Source organism: Trachemys scripta, chromosome 4 (genome assembly GCF_013100865.1).
Source record: "Trachemys scripta elegans isolate TJP31775 chromosome 4, CAS_Tse_1.0, whole genome shotgun sequence".
Classification (NCBI taxonomy): Eukaryota; Metazoa; Chordata; order Testudines; family Emydidae; genus Trachemys; species Trachemys scripta.
Genome location: NC_048301.1, coordinates 63223185 through 63239291, shown reverse-complemented (window position 1 = coordinate 63239291; position 16107 = coordinate 63223185). Strand labels below are relative to the sequence as shown.

Genomic DNA, 16107 nt, shown 5'->3' with positions numbered 1-16107 from the left:
AACAAACCGGCCCGGCCCGCCAGGGGCTTTCCCTGAACAAGTGGCGGACCCACTTTGAGAACCACTGAGTTTAACTGAATTTTTCAGAATGTACTGCCTCCCAAATCCACACTCTCTCCCTCCAACCCATTTGTCTTTGAAGATTTTTTTCTAGGCAGCCAGAAAAGAGGATGGAGCATTCTGCATCCCTCTCTTGGCATATACAGTGCCAGTATAATGTGTTCTTTTCTCCAAAGTGAATGGAACATGGGCAGAAGTGAAGATATAGAAGGAAAGATAGAATAATGGAAAATGACATGCATTAATATGTATATATTAATAATGTATACTTTTTTGTTTCTTTTTCTAGTCAAACTTTGCTATGGGACGTTTCCCTAGCACGTGTAGGAAGTGCTACATGCTGGATTTTGGCTTGGCACGACAGTTTACAAATTCATGTGGGGATGTCAGACCGGTAAGAATTTTTTTCCACAATTATTGTAAATGATTATTAATTTGCTGTGATAATATACCAAAATCTTGCTGGAGACTGAATTGATACAGTATCTAAATTTGGTTCACTCCATTCCAGAATAGAGATGCCATATGGTCTAGTGGGAAGTTCAAAGGACAGGAAACCAGGAAGAATCATGAGTTCTTTCTTTGGCCTAAGATATAGAGTTATTGTGTGCCCTTGGGCAGTACTTGAATGCCTTGTATATCAATCAATCTATCCAGCTGGAAAATTAGGCAAAAAGCAGAACCTTGCTGAATAACAAATGTTACATCAGAGCTAAACTTTTCGTAGTAAATAAATTACAGAAAATAATATAGAGGAGAAAAACTCAAACAGTACATTGAAAACGTGCAGTAGTTTGGAGAGGAAAGAATTGGGCGGAATGGTAGAATGAAACCGAATACAGCTAAGTTTAGTTACAATATTGCCATAAGAAATACAGTAATTTTCAAATATGAATTAGGAATTGGGGAATGACTATGATTTAGAGAGGATCATAGATACAGGGATCTGAATAAGAACATCGCAATAAGTACAGTAGAGCCTCCCTAATTCACTGTTGATTGGGAGTCCATTGTGAATTCCTGAAGTTTGCAAACTGGGAAGTAAGTGAACACAATGTATGAGAATACATGATAAAATGTAGTTTATATGTTTGACTAGTTTTTAGTTTTAATGTTTATGGTAATATTGAATAACGTAGTAGTCAATATTATGTAGTATATTTTGTACATGTAGTGAAATTGAGTAATAGGAACATTCTCAATAGCATTTACAATTCAATCTTGGCTGCGAGGTGGGGCAAAATGGCTATTTTTGTGTGTGCAAATTCTGAGGTGTGTGGATTAGCAAAGTAAATTAGCGAGGTTCTGCTGTACTCTATTCCTTCAGTCATAATGCTGGACATTGCAATGAAAACAAAGAGCAAGGGAGACCAACAGAGTGGCTGCAGCTGTTGGAAAGGTGAGCAAGTAGTTTTTCATTTTCATAAGCTTTTGTCTTTTTCTGTATGTCTGATGTTTATGGTTGTTTTTCTGACTTGTAATTTTGAAATGAAACAAATACTTAAGATTCTGTAAGTTCAAAAACATACATCCACCAATGGTAGTATTTTCAGGAAAGTTAAGAGAAATACTATATTTTCTCTTGCAAGCAGTTAACACATACACCTCTACCCCAATATAACGCTGTCCTTGGGAGCCAAAAAATCTTACCGCATTATAGGTGAAACTGCGTTATATCGAACTTGCTTTGATCCACTGGAGTGCGCAGCCCCGCCCCCAGGGAGCGCTGCTTTACCGCGTTATATCCGAATTCGTGTTATATCGGGTCGCGTTGTATCAGGGTAGAGGTGTATTTGTTTCTCTTATAAAAACCCATGTGTTGCCTTTGTTTTTCATTGTAGTGCCCTGCAGTATAACTGAAGTAGTTCTTTAATGAAATGTAGTCTATTTTCAGGCTTTTCTGATGGTATAATGCATACTGTAATGATGATACAGTATCAACAAGGAAAATGCATAATAGTTTTTATTTGCAATAATCAATCACTTGTGTCTTTCGGTTACTAGCAAGTAGTTCTTGTTGCATCAACAAGATGACTACTAATAAAACTGAGTTGCATTTTCTTTAAGCAAAATATCCTCTGTGTTTACATCGTCTCTTCACTGCCGTATAGTGATTCTTATTCTGATCTTCACTAGATTTCCTTATAGGTTTTCCTAAATATATTTCACAAATAATCTGGAGATAGTAAAAAAAAATTCTCCAAAAATTTTGAGGTGTATTATTTTTTTAAATCTAAAATATGATAATAAAAGTCAACATATGTTATGGAGTGGTGGTTGCTGCTCCATAGTTAAGGTTGATTCTGGCTTTTTATAATAAGCCTGATTTTCAACACCCCTAACTTCCCCCAAAATAAACCAATCTCACTGAAACTTCTCATGCCATGTATTGTCCCTGAATCCTTGAATTGTAATGGGAAGTTTAGTAAAAATCAGAAAAGGACTTTTAAAGTTATGGTGCCACATCCTCAGCTCTCTGGCTCCTTTGTGATGCTTAGGCAGTGCAAAGTAGCTAGACAGCTTCCCTAGAGGGCGCCTGGGGCTGGGAATTCCTGAGGGTCATAAAGCCATTTTACCAGCTGCAAACCAGTTGCTTCCTGTTACAGTGTAGGGGCTGATGTTGCTTCAGTGGCCCCTGGGGCCAGCTGCATCAGCCGCTGCTCAGGCGGTCCTGGGGCCAGCTGCCTAGGGCCGCCTGAGCAGCAGCAGGTACAGCTGGCCCTGGGTTCATCCCAGCTACTCGGGCGGCCCTGGGGTCAGCGGCACTGGCTGCCATAACTGTGAAAGTCACAGAGGTCCTGGAAAGTCACAGAATCCGTGACCTCCGTGACAGACTCGTAGCCTTATTAACAATCATTTAACATAGGGCATATCTACACTACCCCATAGTTTGATGTGAACAACAACGTGCATCAAAGTGTTGCACTTTAACTTCCCCATGTAGACCCTGCGAGCATGAACTAAAAGGTTCCTAGTTTACATTAATTTAGTCCTCTGCTAAGACTACAGAGGCAGTTCCCACACCTTGCATCTGGCTTTTATAGAATAGTTAACTCTAGAGCAGGAGTTCTCAAACTGGGGGTCGGGACCCCTCAGGGGGTTGTGAGGTTATTATATGGGGGGGGGGTCATGAGCTGTCAACCTCCACCCCAAACCCTGCTTGCCTCCAGCATTTATAGTGGTGTTAAATATATTAAAAAGTGTGTTTAATTTACTGGGGGTGGGGGGTTGCACTCAGAGGCTTGCTGTATGAAACGGGTCACCAATAAAAAAGTTTGAGACCCATTGCTCTAGAGTATACAAAAATATTCATCACATTGCAGGTAGAATTGTTGAATTTAATGGACCTTTAAACTCCCTTCCCTTCATTAGTTGTATTGTCTTCAGTGGAACAGACTGAGCAAATTTAAAACTCAGTATAATTCTTAGCTCTTCAGAGGGATGAGGGAATTTTGTTGAATTACCCTATCGTTACATAATATAGTACAGCTCCTGTCACTGTCAAAATGAGAAAATAATGTTCACTAAGGCTACAGTGCTGCTGTTCTTCAGTTTATGGATTCTTTTGAACCTATCATCCAGTAATAGAATTCCTAGCATGACTAATGGCCACCATTTTAGGTGCTGACAATTTTGTTTGTTATACATTCCATCTCTTAAATTCACTTTTAAAATGTTATGTGTCCTCAAAATATTTGGGGATATTTCCTGCTAGTATTTAACTATTTTATGTGCTTTCATGTCCACGCAATATTTGCCTTCAGTTTTGGAACTGAGAAACATGCTGCAATAAAAGTTGAATAATTTTACATGCCTTAAATGAAGTTTGTTTACCTACAAACTTGCATTAGCATTAAAATTACCTGTAAAATAAAGGCCTCTTTATTTTACTTTACAGGGATATATGACCCTCTCAGTCAGTGGGAAGTCTGTCAGTTGTTTTTGTTGTCAAAAACCATTGACCAGGTAGAGGAGACATAGTTCACAAATATTTTAGATCACATGGCCCTATGTCTCTTGCCTTTACATATAGCCAGAATGAACGCACATTGTGACAGTACCACTTCATCACATATGTAGAAATAAGTACCAAATACTAAAGTCTTGCTAACAGTGTTCCTTTCTCAGGTATTTTCCCCCAGTGCATAGAACAGGAAATGCATATTTTCAGCAGCAAAGACAGTTCCTGAGAATTAGCACAAAACTAAACTTTTGAAACTTTAATTTTTATCATTCTGCTACTTCGAGTTTAGTGTGGAGAGCTTGATTCCATTTGTTAATAGCTAACATAATCTGAACAAGTGATTAATTTTTTTCCCCCTTCTATTGGGCACCGCTAGATTTGAAATGACTTCTAGTGCACAGGACTCTCTGAAGGCTTGTCTACACTGGCACTTTACAGCACTGCAACTTTCTTGCTCAGGGGTGTGAAAAAACACCCCCCCCCCCGAGCGCTGCAAGTTTCAGCACTGTAAAGCGCCAGTGTAGACAGTGCACCAGCGCTGGGAGCAGTGCCCCTCATGGAGGTGGTTCTCCCAGTGTTCTGCCGCGACTACACAAGCCATGTTAAAGAACTGCCACGGCAGCACTTTAATGTTGCCAGTGTAGACTAGCCCTTAGTCTCCTCTCCACAATTCAAAACTGTGGTTTGACAACTTCTGTGTTTATTTAATCACACAGGACATGCTGAACCCTCAGGATAAGGCTCATTGGCTGTAATCTTGTCAGTAGCCTTGATGCTGTTGATCATGAGATGATATTGACACATCTGCAGACTCTGGCAGGCATAGGTGGAATTGTGTTTGAACGGCTCCATTTTTCACCCCTCTCATAGGGGACCATTTGCTTTTCCTCCCTAAGGACATGTGAAATTTGCAGTTTTCAGGTCTCCTCTGTTCACAGAAACACACAGTTACATAAAAAAAAAAAGACATTAAAAGAACATTAAGGCTGAAAAGTCAAGAACGCCAAAGTTAGGAAATGCCATTATTAAAGTTGCCCATGCAGTCTTTAATTATATGATCATTATTACTTTTTTCCATAGAATATCTTCCTCATTCAGTGCCATAAATTCAATCCTGTTGAACCATATTAACTTCCAGATGGTTCATTAATAGTATTAGAGAAACCTTTAGGTCCAAAGCACAGATTTTTGCCTCTTGAGCTAAAAGAGTGATGATAGTAGTAGAACATAAGAATGGCCATATTGGGTCAGACCAAAGGTCCATCTAGCCCAGTATCCTGTCTGCCTACAGTGGCCAATGCCAGGTGCCCCAGAGGGAATGAACAGAAAAGGTAATCATCAAGTGATCCATCCCCTGTCACCCATTCCCAGCTTCTGGCTAATAGAGGCTAGGGACACCATCCCTGCTCTTTACCCTAAACCTGTCTTCCATGAATTTATCTAGTTCTTTTTTGGAAGGCTGTCATCTTCTCTGTGGGCAATCACTAAAAGGAGATGAGGCATGAATTTTGCCAGTGGTTTCACAGTATTTGCTGATAGCAGAGGAATGATGAGACATGGGAATCCTGAGTTTATATTCTATGGGGGGAGTGAATTCTAGTGGTAATAGATCTTCTGCCTTTACCCTCCACTTTCCTTCCCCGCAGGCCTGACCTTTTCTGCTACCCAGCCCCTCCAGCCTATCCTAGTGACTGTTCAAGACAGTATCCTTGTCTCCCCTCCCAGCTCCTTGCCTAGGCCTAGTTCCTAATCCTTGCATTCCAGTGAGGCTATCTCCTCTGTCTCCTCCTCCCTGCGTGAGTACCAACAGAGGGAATATTGTAAGTCCAGGAGAGACAGTCTTCTTGTTCTCAATTCCTGTGCTCGGTACTACAGTGGCCTATGGCTGCTCAGAGGAGCAATTGCAGGAAAGGCCTGCTCAGCCCCGTAGCCCTAGGATGAAGCATACTTAGTACAGATATAATCCTTGGAGAGATTAGCTGCCAAACTCAAACAGCTTTCTGTTGGGTATATGTGAACTGAGATTTTTAGAAGCTCATACTTGTCCAAATGTGGCCAAATTATCTGGGAACAGCAAAAGGCTTTGACACTATGGTGGCACCCACTTCTTGAAAAATTTCAAGATCCTGCCCAAAACATGGAAGCACCAGAGCCTCTTAATAAAATGTTGTAAGAATTTTTTAACATGAGTAAATTGACATAATTTCTTTTCACTTTGTTCTGAAAAATGATTGAACTAGTTTTGCTGAAGTTAATAAATATATCAATCAGCCTGAAGTAGACATCTGGCATGGGAAATTTCTGCCCAAACAATTAAAGTTTGGCAAAGTTATAAGGAATTGAAACAAGGGCTTGTAATGGGAGGTGTCCGGCAACCCTACCGTTGGTGTCTCTACCTGTAAATGAAGCTCTGAAGGTGGCAGCCAGGCAGAAAACCATTTCACAGCAAGCTCTATAGCAGTTAAGGGCAGGGAATTTTGGGCCAAGCTCAGGAAAACCTCCATTAGAAAGTGTTTGTGTTGCAAAGTGGAAATGGAGATTCATTCAGTCCAAAGGAATTGATTAGCTATCTTTTCCAGTACCTACTTACTATTGTCTAATGTTATTGTGATAGCTTGCAAAGGCCCTAGTCATTGTGTTAGGTACCTTACAAAGAATGAAGACACAGTCACCTCCCTGATGTGAGTTTGGCTCCCCTTCCTCTTTACCTTCTGTTTCTATGTGTATAAAGACAAAAATCCTAAATGTCAACTTCTGCAGCTGCACTTAACTGCCTGTCATGCTCCAAATCCAGTTCTTTGGAAATGATTCCCCTACCCATCCTATTAATTTAATCACAGGGTCTTAATGGGAGATCATAGACTCTTTTTGTGCAAATTTTACAGCAGCTTTGAACATTCTCTAGTTTAGTGCAGTTTGTTTTTTTATATCAGCCTCCTCTACCTTCCTGAAATGGTTGTAGAATTAAGTTAAAAGCAGCTACAGCTTCTGTAACAAATTTAATTACTCTCTATAGTAAGGAGAAGTAATTAAGGGAAAAATTGCTCCCATGATGTTTTAGAAACCTGCCTTACCATAGAAAGCATGAAATCTCTATTTAATACTGACTAAGTGGTTAGCATGAGCATAAGATTTAAATTTTTCTATCTTTTATATAGATTGTTTTTTTTATTACTGATTTGATCTTCGTCCATCGGAGAATGTATTTCTCCTGTTAAAACTGGTGCTCTACATCGAACTGAATGAACCCATGTTTTAATCTTTTATATTATGGTTTATAATGAGATAAAATAGGGACAAAGGATAATGTGATTGTTGTATTCCCTTCTGCTCCCTAGCATAAGTAATGAGCATGACATAAATAATACTAAGAGTACACTTACCCTGGTTCAGTTTGCCTTGAAAATATAGTAAAGAACAATATGATACAAGACTGAGATGATCATATTTCTCATGGAAAATATACGATTTCATCAAGAGAAGGGATTTTGCGAAGAAAAATGGCAGAATAAATGGATGATTCTATACTTCAGCAATAAAAGTAAAATAAAAAACAAAAACTCAGTTTCTTATTGGAAGATGTTAGGATGCAGGATTTTGGCAATTCTACAAGTTTACCACTTACCAGCATTTGTAAGCTGCACCTTTTGAAAATAATCTTGTCTCTCTGTAGCTACCCTTGGTTCTCCCCACACTCTTCATCTGTATTCTGGCATCCATGTTGCTGTCCTCCAAATTCCATCTGCCGTCCACCAAATTCCTCCCCATCAGCCTTCCTTTCTGACTTAAACTCCTGGCTCTCTTTTCGTCTCCTCACAGTCTCCCTCACTGATCCTTGGTGACTTAATTTCCATGTTGGTGACCCATCTGATCTCTTGGCCGCATATTTACTAAGGACTTTCAGACACCGTTTTTACCAGTTTTCCCCTAGGACCCACGCCTGGGTACTGGATTATGCTGAAAACACTGGGGTCAAGATCTGCGCTTCCTGCCTAAGCTCATTCATTTCATTTCACATTTCATTCACGTGCAGTATCTACCTCTCCCTGGGTGGTAAGTGAACTGTCCGTTGGGGGAGGCTAGCCCCCACGTTCCCCTTAGTCCTGAGATCCCACCCCTCTCCCTCTCCCCCACCAGAGCCCAGAGAACCCCCAGGGCTGCCATTGGCCCCTTGCCCCAGTCCACCCGGGCACCCCTAGCCCTCGAGCGCTGGGCAAGTGGCGCGGCTGCAGCTCTCCCAACCCCAGCCCTGGAGTGCTGGGCAGGCAGCACGGTCCCAGCACCCCCAACCCCAACCACGAAGTGGTGGACTGGCAGCATGGCCTGGTCCCAGCCCCGGGCCTTGCGAGCACCAGCCCCAGCCTCCCCAAGTCCCGGTGACAGGCCAGCCTGCCCCTGCCCCAGTTTGGGCCACGGAAGAACAGGAACTGGAAGCAGGCAGGAGGAGTTATGGGGGCGGCGCATGGGCGGGGCTATGCTGGGCTATTTGCATGGCCTATGATACCCACTGCCCGTATGCCTCTCCTTCCCAAGCTGTACCTGGGAGGGCTGGCTCTCCACCTTAAGAAGCACCTCATGGAGGTTGCCATGAGGCCACAGTTATATCCAGGCTGGGGAACACTCCCATCTCTATACATCTGATATATGTGGCAACGGAATGGCCCAGGGAACAACACCCACACTTCATCGTGGTACACAAGGAGGGTAAGTGGCTGGACCTTCTGGGTTGCAAACTCTTCTCCTTGGCCAGCCTTCAATTCTGGATTTCCAATTACCTGGCGCTATTTGCTAAATATGACTTTTTAACTTATGACAAGGTGGAGGACTTTGCAGACAAGCTTCCCCAGCAGTATTGTGCCTGCTTTCAGGCTATCTTAGAGGAGGGCAAAATGGTTGCAAGGACGACACTCCAATTCCACTGTGGACACGGCAGACGCCTCTTCACACACAATGGCTACGAGGATCATCATGAGGAGGGAATTGTGCTACCTCTCATATAATTCTGTTTTATATCATCTGGTTTCCCACGGGAAGTATGAAATACCATAGAGGACCTCCCTTTCGATGAGTCTCACCGCTTCAATCAGAAGACTGACAATTCCCTCCACTCCGTCAAAGATTCCAGAGACACTCTACAATTGTTGGGTCTTTACACACCAGCACTCAAACGCAAGTTCTACTGCCTGCCACTGACATGATTCAGAACTCCTCAATTTTCCATCAATGGTCCTATGAGCATCCTCTCAAGCGACAGAAGACCCAAGGGCCCTGTCCTCCAGGCTCCATGTCAAAGCCTTCAACATCTCATGCTCAGTCTTCGCAAAAGTGATATTTCTGAGTGCACATAGAGAGCCACAACCACTTTGCCTCCCACCATACCACCTGATCTACCCCCTTTGGGGGGAGCCTAGCACTCTTTTTACCAGCTTGGAGTGTGATAATGGACAAGTGGGTTCTGGACATCATTCAACATGGCTATACGATTGAGTTCACAATGCTACTTCACCCATGACTCTGCTCTAGTCCCGCCTCAGGGACCGCTCTCATGACAGTGTCCTTGCCCTAGAGGTGAACTCTTTTCTATAAAGGGGAGCGGTAGAACTTGGTCCAACAACTTACCACGGTGCAGGGTTCTATTCCATGTATTTCTTCGTACCCAAGAAGAAGGATGGATGGAGACCAATCTTGGTCTTGCGTCATCTCAATCAGTTCATATGCAAGCCCAAGTTTCATATGGTTATCTTAGCAGCCATCATGCACTCACTGGAAAAAGGCATGTGGTTTACAGCTCTTGATATGCAGATGCCTATTTTCATATAGACATCCATCCAACCCACAGAAAATTCCTGATATTTGCAGTAGGCCATCAACACTTCCAATGAAGGGTCTTACCATTCAGACTCACCACTGCTCCATGGGTCTTTACTAAAAAGTTTTCTCCAACGTCAGAATATGGGTCCCTATATTCCCCACCCTTGATGACTGGCTGCTAGCAGTGCGATCCAGAAGGGAGGGTCGAGCCTAGACCTCCGTTCTGCTCAGACTCCTCTCCTTCTTGGAGGTGAGTGTAAATGTTAAAAAATCGACTTTGGATCCCACACAGTCACTAGAACTCATAGGAGCCTGCGTCAATGTGGTCTTGACCTGAGCCTACCTACCAAGGGATAGGTTCCAGATGCTACAAGAGCTGATTGCCGAGATGGTTCACCAGTCCTTCTGTTACGGTAAGGACTTCCCTTTCCCTCCTTGGCCACCTGGTGGCTTCCACGTACATCACCACCTTTGCTCATCTTAGCCTTTGCAGCCTCCAGCTCTGTGGCTCCAGAGGGTCTGTTCTCCCTCCCGACATATCTCGGACTTCCCTTTGAGAGTTCCCCCAGAGGTACTCCTCTCCCTCCACTGGTGGATGGACCCAGGTCAGGTCTGCACTGGGATATCTTTCTGTCTGTCCTCCCTGAGCACAAAAGTCATCACGGTTGCATCACTTGCCAGATGGCGAGTCCAGAATGCACATTAATATTCTGGAGCTTTGGGTGGTACAGAGGGCACTGTGCATGTTTCTCTCATCTATTCTTTCCCGTCATGTTCTTGTCATGTCCGTCAACACCACCATCCTTTATTATATCAACAAATAAGGTGGCATGCAGTTGCCAGCACTTTGTGCAGAAGTGGTTCATCTATGGGATTGGTGCATCACCCACAAGAGCATATTGTAGCAACCTATCTTCCAGGGACTCAGAACGTGATTGCAGACTCTGAGCAGGAAATTTGTGGCCTACCACCAGTGGGAGCTCCATGACACCATAGCCAGCAACATTTTCACCCAATGGAGGACTCCAGCCTGGGACCTCTTTGCCTTCCACGCCAACCGTAAATGCATCAAGTACCCCCTTGATGCAGGTCTTGCCCCTGGTCTTGCCCCTGCTGACTTGGACATTCCCCTTCTTTTGGACTACGTTCTATCTTTGAAGGTGTCAGGACTTGCTCTCAATTCCATCAAGGTGCATGTAGCGGCTATTAGTGCTTTCCACCCTTTTGTGAAAGGGCACTCTTTTGTGTTTACACATCCATTGACTACCAGCTTTTGGAAAACCTCCTTTGGACTTATCCACCCATTCAACCCATGGCTCCCCAGTGGGACCTCAACCATGTACTCTTAACCTTAATGAATTTGCCCTTTGCACCTTTGGCCTTATGCTCCCTGTCTCTCCTTTCCATGAAGGTTGGCTTTCTGGTAGCTATTGCTTCCGCGAGAAGGGTAGGTGAACTGGGGCCATGATGGTGGATCCCCTTTTACCATGTTCCATAAGGACAAGATTTCTCTGCATCTGCATTTCAAGTTTCTGCCAAAGGTCATATTGCACTTTCACCTCAAACAACCCATACACTTACCTGCTTTCTTCCTGAAGCCTCACACCTCGGTGGAGGAGCAGTTCCTTCACTCCCTCGACGTCTTCAGGGCCCGTGCCTTCTATCTGAAGAAGACAAGACCATTCAAGAAATCCCTTAAACTGTTTATTGCAAAAGCTGAATGGATTAAGGGGCAGGTGATTTCTACACAGAGGATTTCTAAGTGGATTTCGGGACGCATTATGCTCTGCTTTTGATTGTCAGGACTGTCTCTACCCCTTGGTGTATGAACCCATTCCATGAGAGCACAAGCATCAACTGTGGCCATGCTTCACGATGTACTGCTTTTGGACATATGTAGGGTGGCCACATGGAGCTTGGTACATCCTTTGCTGTTCATTACACCTTGGTGCAAGACTCTGTGATGGATACCTCATTCGGTGTGGCTGTCCTTCGTTCAGCAGCTCTGTCATCTTTCTCACACCCTCCTCCTAATTAGATACTGCTTGTTAATCACCCTCAGTGGAATACAATAGGGACCACCACTCGAAGAAGAAGAAGAAGAAGAAGAAATTACTTACCTGTTATTGGAGGTTCTTTGAGATGTGTGGTTCCTATCTCTATTACAGTTCCACTCTCCTCCCCTCTGCTGTGGATCTGTTTGATTTGTGGTGGAGAAGGAACTGAGGGTGCGGTCAGTCCACCCCACCCATTATCGTCTCAGAAGAAACCATGAGGCTGAGCAAGGGTTCATGCATGGATCAATGGACACTACTACTTTCAAATTCTCTGGCTCTGGACACATGGCGCATGGGTATAACCCTCAGTGGAATATAGATAGGGACCACACATCTTGAAGGACCTCCAGTTACAGGTAAGTAACCTCCCCATTTCTCATCTGCTCTCTTCTTGTAACCCCTCCATTTGCCCCAGTGGACTCCATCCCAGCCCATATCTTTATCTTCATTGCGCCTGCTCTCATTTCCTCCCTTACTTTTCTTCAGATCATCCTCTTTCTTCTTATGACATCTAATCATTTCTCATAAAACAATGAAATCCTATTTTCCTAATGAGTTTCCTGTTTCATTCCTCAAAACATTTTTCACTGCAGCCCTCCGTATTCCACTCTCTATTAAATGAACAGATGCTTCTTGTAATCTTGTTTTTGTGTATTTGTGTGTATATTCAGTAATTTATTACAAAGTGTGATTTTGTTAAAAAGAAAAAAGACACCATTCAAAAATATGTGTTACAGCATTGAAGAGAAGAGATCTTGTATTCCATGGGACTCTCTGAATTTAACTTTAAATTTAACATATTCCTAATGAGCAGGGAAAAGTAAAAGTTTTAGAAAATTATGGAGAGGGTTGTTGGTTGAAAGGCTATCTTGCTTGAATAGAAATGTTTTGCTACTCTCTCATTACTCAGCCTCAAATTTATGTCTAAGGCTCAGTGTCTGAGATGTCAGTAAAAGGAAGTGCATCTCTCGTGCTCACCCTTGGGACTCAATATGCTTAGATATTATTAGGTTATTAAATCAATGGAGACAATTTTTTCATTTGTTCCAAGTCCTCCATTTAGGTTTGCAATTTAAACAGTTTTGGTTGCAGTCTATTGATTATTGTAATATATCTCTACAATACTCTGCCTCATCTAGTTAATGTTCCATTTAAAAGAAAAAAGGTTAAAACTCTTTACAATAAAGAGCAGCTAAAGAATCCTATTTTGAACCCTGTTTTGCATGTTACAGATTAGAGTTGTTCTTGCACAGAAGAATTTATGGTAAAATGGAGCAAGTTAAAAATCTTCATCCCTGTTTTAGTTATTACAGTACGTTCATTGGGAGATGGGCAATTTTTAATAATCTCCTGCATTTTTGTGTGCGAGTTGATCTAGTTCTAAAGAGAAAAGAGTCTCCATAGCTTACTGAGTTTATATAATATCAGTAAGGACTGTTTGCTTGTTAGTAATGAATCAATCTGATACTTAGGACCTAACTCAGAGATCAACATACATTGTATTTTTGTAGGGCTGTGAAAGAGGGAGGAGATGAAGGGAAGAGATGTACATAGATAGCTCAATTACTGGCATGGCATGGAATCAGCTGTGCTTACACCTACAGCAGAGGACAGACATATGAATAGCTTACCTGGTTCTATTTTCTATTTCTATTAATTTGGTAAACCTTGCTTTTTTCCTAAACGGACTGGAAGTCCTGCACCAGCGTATTAGGACAAATCATATCATTGTCAATAGTTTTATTTAGAATGCACATGTAAATATTATGCCATGCAGAAGATTAGGTAGTATCTCCATTTTCAACCTCACACTGTGTATACAATATACCTGTTTATGCCATATCATGTATAGCTTGTGCTCAATTTAAGAATTATATATTTTTTAAAATAAGGCAACATCCCTGCAGGTCCTTGAAAAAGTATCCCCCCTGTTAACATGTGATTTATTATTTATATAGTATGGTTTTGGTCTTGTTTAATGTATTTCTATATATGAACATATACAAAGATCTAATAGAACATTATTGTAATGAGTGTTGTCAATTTGTTTGAACACCAAACAATATTATATGTTAAAGAGAATGTAAATACTTTGAAGAATGATTTCTTCATTAAAGGTTTGCTTCAGTTGAGGATCCAGTATGTAATCTATTTTTAAAATGATATAAAGAGTGTATTTGTACACAGGTATCTTTGTAGTAATTATATCCATGAGAAAGATTCTTATATTTCAGCAATTATGTAATAAACTATATGTATTTTGCATCTTTTGAGCTTCTCACATGCCCTCTAATCACTTTGCTTCTGGAGTAGTGAAGCCATCCCCTGCCTATTATTCAAAGCAGATTGTCATGTCACAGCCAAGTCTGTAAAGAGTGCAAGTAAAAGTATCTAATAAGAAGTGTTAAATCTGAGTCAGTGATTAAATAAACCTTTTTGCTGTTTTGAGGCTAAAATGGTTTTTAATTTTTTGCTTGTTCTCAGGGCAGTGACATGGGATCAGAGTTATGATTGTTTGGCTGAACTTAACTGAGTATTTCCATACTGTCCAGTGTTTGGAAACTTTTTACTTAAGTGTAACTTTAATTTTGTATTTCTGGCCTTTGAGGGTTCTTTTTAAAAACATACGTTTTTATAATGTGTCATCCAAGTAGGTTTATGGTACTTTAACTACCAGATTTTTGCCTGGGAATTTTATTAAATCTTTACAAGTGTGCACAGCTGGAATTCATCTTTTTAGAACAAACTGGAAATATAGCATCATGTTTTGGAGGAATACTGACTCTAAGCATTGAGGTGTTCACATAAAATATCTAACAATGCCTGAATTTCACCTCTCAAACAATTACAAATCCATTTAAATCCAGAGGAAACAAATGATCTAATAAAGTTCTTATGGGCAGTCCCTTGCAGAAGACAAAATCCACTCTCGATTCTCTACTGATTCAACAGGGAGTTGAAGAACCCCACAATAACAAAATTCTCAGCTCTGACACCTGCTAAATCTGAGAATCTGCCAGCAAGTGCTGTAAATACTGATCCTTATGAAAAGGTTCATGAGAAGACAGCTGTGAACATAAATGTTTAGATCTTTTTAATCACTATGGAAGCAATTAAAGTCTTAACATCGGTGCACATGGGATTTGTGAATATGTTCTTCTACTCAGGTGTTTGCATAAGAAACCAAATAAATGCCATTTACCTTTGTTCAGTGCTCACAGGGGATTTGAACTTTTGGAGTACCCCAGCAAAGGGGCATTTATCATCAATTTTCAACATGTGTGCAACTGCAGATACTACCCTAGAAATATACTAAGAAAAGCGAAAAGTGCCTGCACAGACTACTGCACAGAAATGTGTTGGTGCAACACAGACATAACATTAAAACCACAGAGGTTTAGCTAAACTTTAAAAACTTAGAAATGGACTTGAGGAGATAAATGGAAAATAATAGTAATTAGAGGGCTGTTCCAGTTAAATATTCTTATGAATAATCACTTTTCAAATACTGTGTTCAGTACTTTTTATTACTCAGTTAAACACAAAACTATAAAATCTTGAAATGTATATGCAGTCTTATGATTCTACTATGACTTCACTTTCCTAACATATAGAAACTACTATGACCTGGAGTTCTTTGGGGTTTATATTAATTCTCTCTAAAGAATATTCAAGAATAAAAGCAGATGATTTTTATTTTATTATTTAGCAATAAGACACAGGACTGCACCTTGCTTATTTTTGTTTGTTTCCTGTTCCTCTTTGAATAGACTTGTGCATTTGAGAATGCCTGATGGACAGATAACTCTGTGTCCCTGTCCCATCCTGCACACAAAAAAAGGGGGAAAAGAAAAGGAAAAAAAAAGCCATTACAGAAGTCACATTGGGCATTATGGCAGAAAAACTGTCAATATTAGAATGATAACATAAAAAATGAGAGAAGATAACACACATACTGGGTGCTTTGGATGAGACGATTCTAAGCCTTTACTTGTAGACATCACAGCAGAGGCAGCAGGAAGGGCCAGCCCCAACTCAAACAGCATTGAATTTATTCTTTTAACCTTGCATTATAAGTACTTTTTTTTTTTAATATAAAAGAGAATATTTATATGGGGCAAAGGCTGTTAGATCCAAGAAATGATTAGAGATGTATTATCTTTATATACTTGAGGCAAGGGAGAATTGTCCCAGGAAGACTTTTGAATTCCTTAG

At 41.2% G+C, this 16107-nt stretch overlaps 1 protein-coding gene across 4 annotated transcripts in view; it reads left to right on the top strand.

Annotated features, from left to right (window-relative positions):
• The window catches only part of TTBK2 (tau tubulin kinase 2), a 219450-nt gene that overhangs the window by 120470 nt on the left and 82873 nt on the right, over positions 1–16107 (top strand). For all 4 annotated transcript variants that reach the window (XM_034769194.1, XM_034769196.1, XM_034769195.1 and 1 more), the window contains one exon: positions 350–454. In XM_034769194.1, coding sequence (XP_034625085.1) covers positions 350–454 — 105 coding nt within the window. The remainder of the gene's footprint in view (positions 1–349; positions 455–16107) is intronic.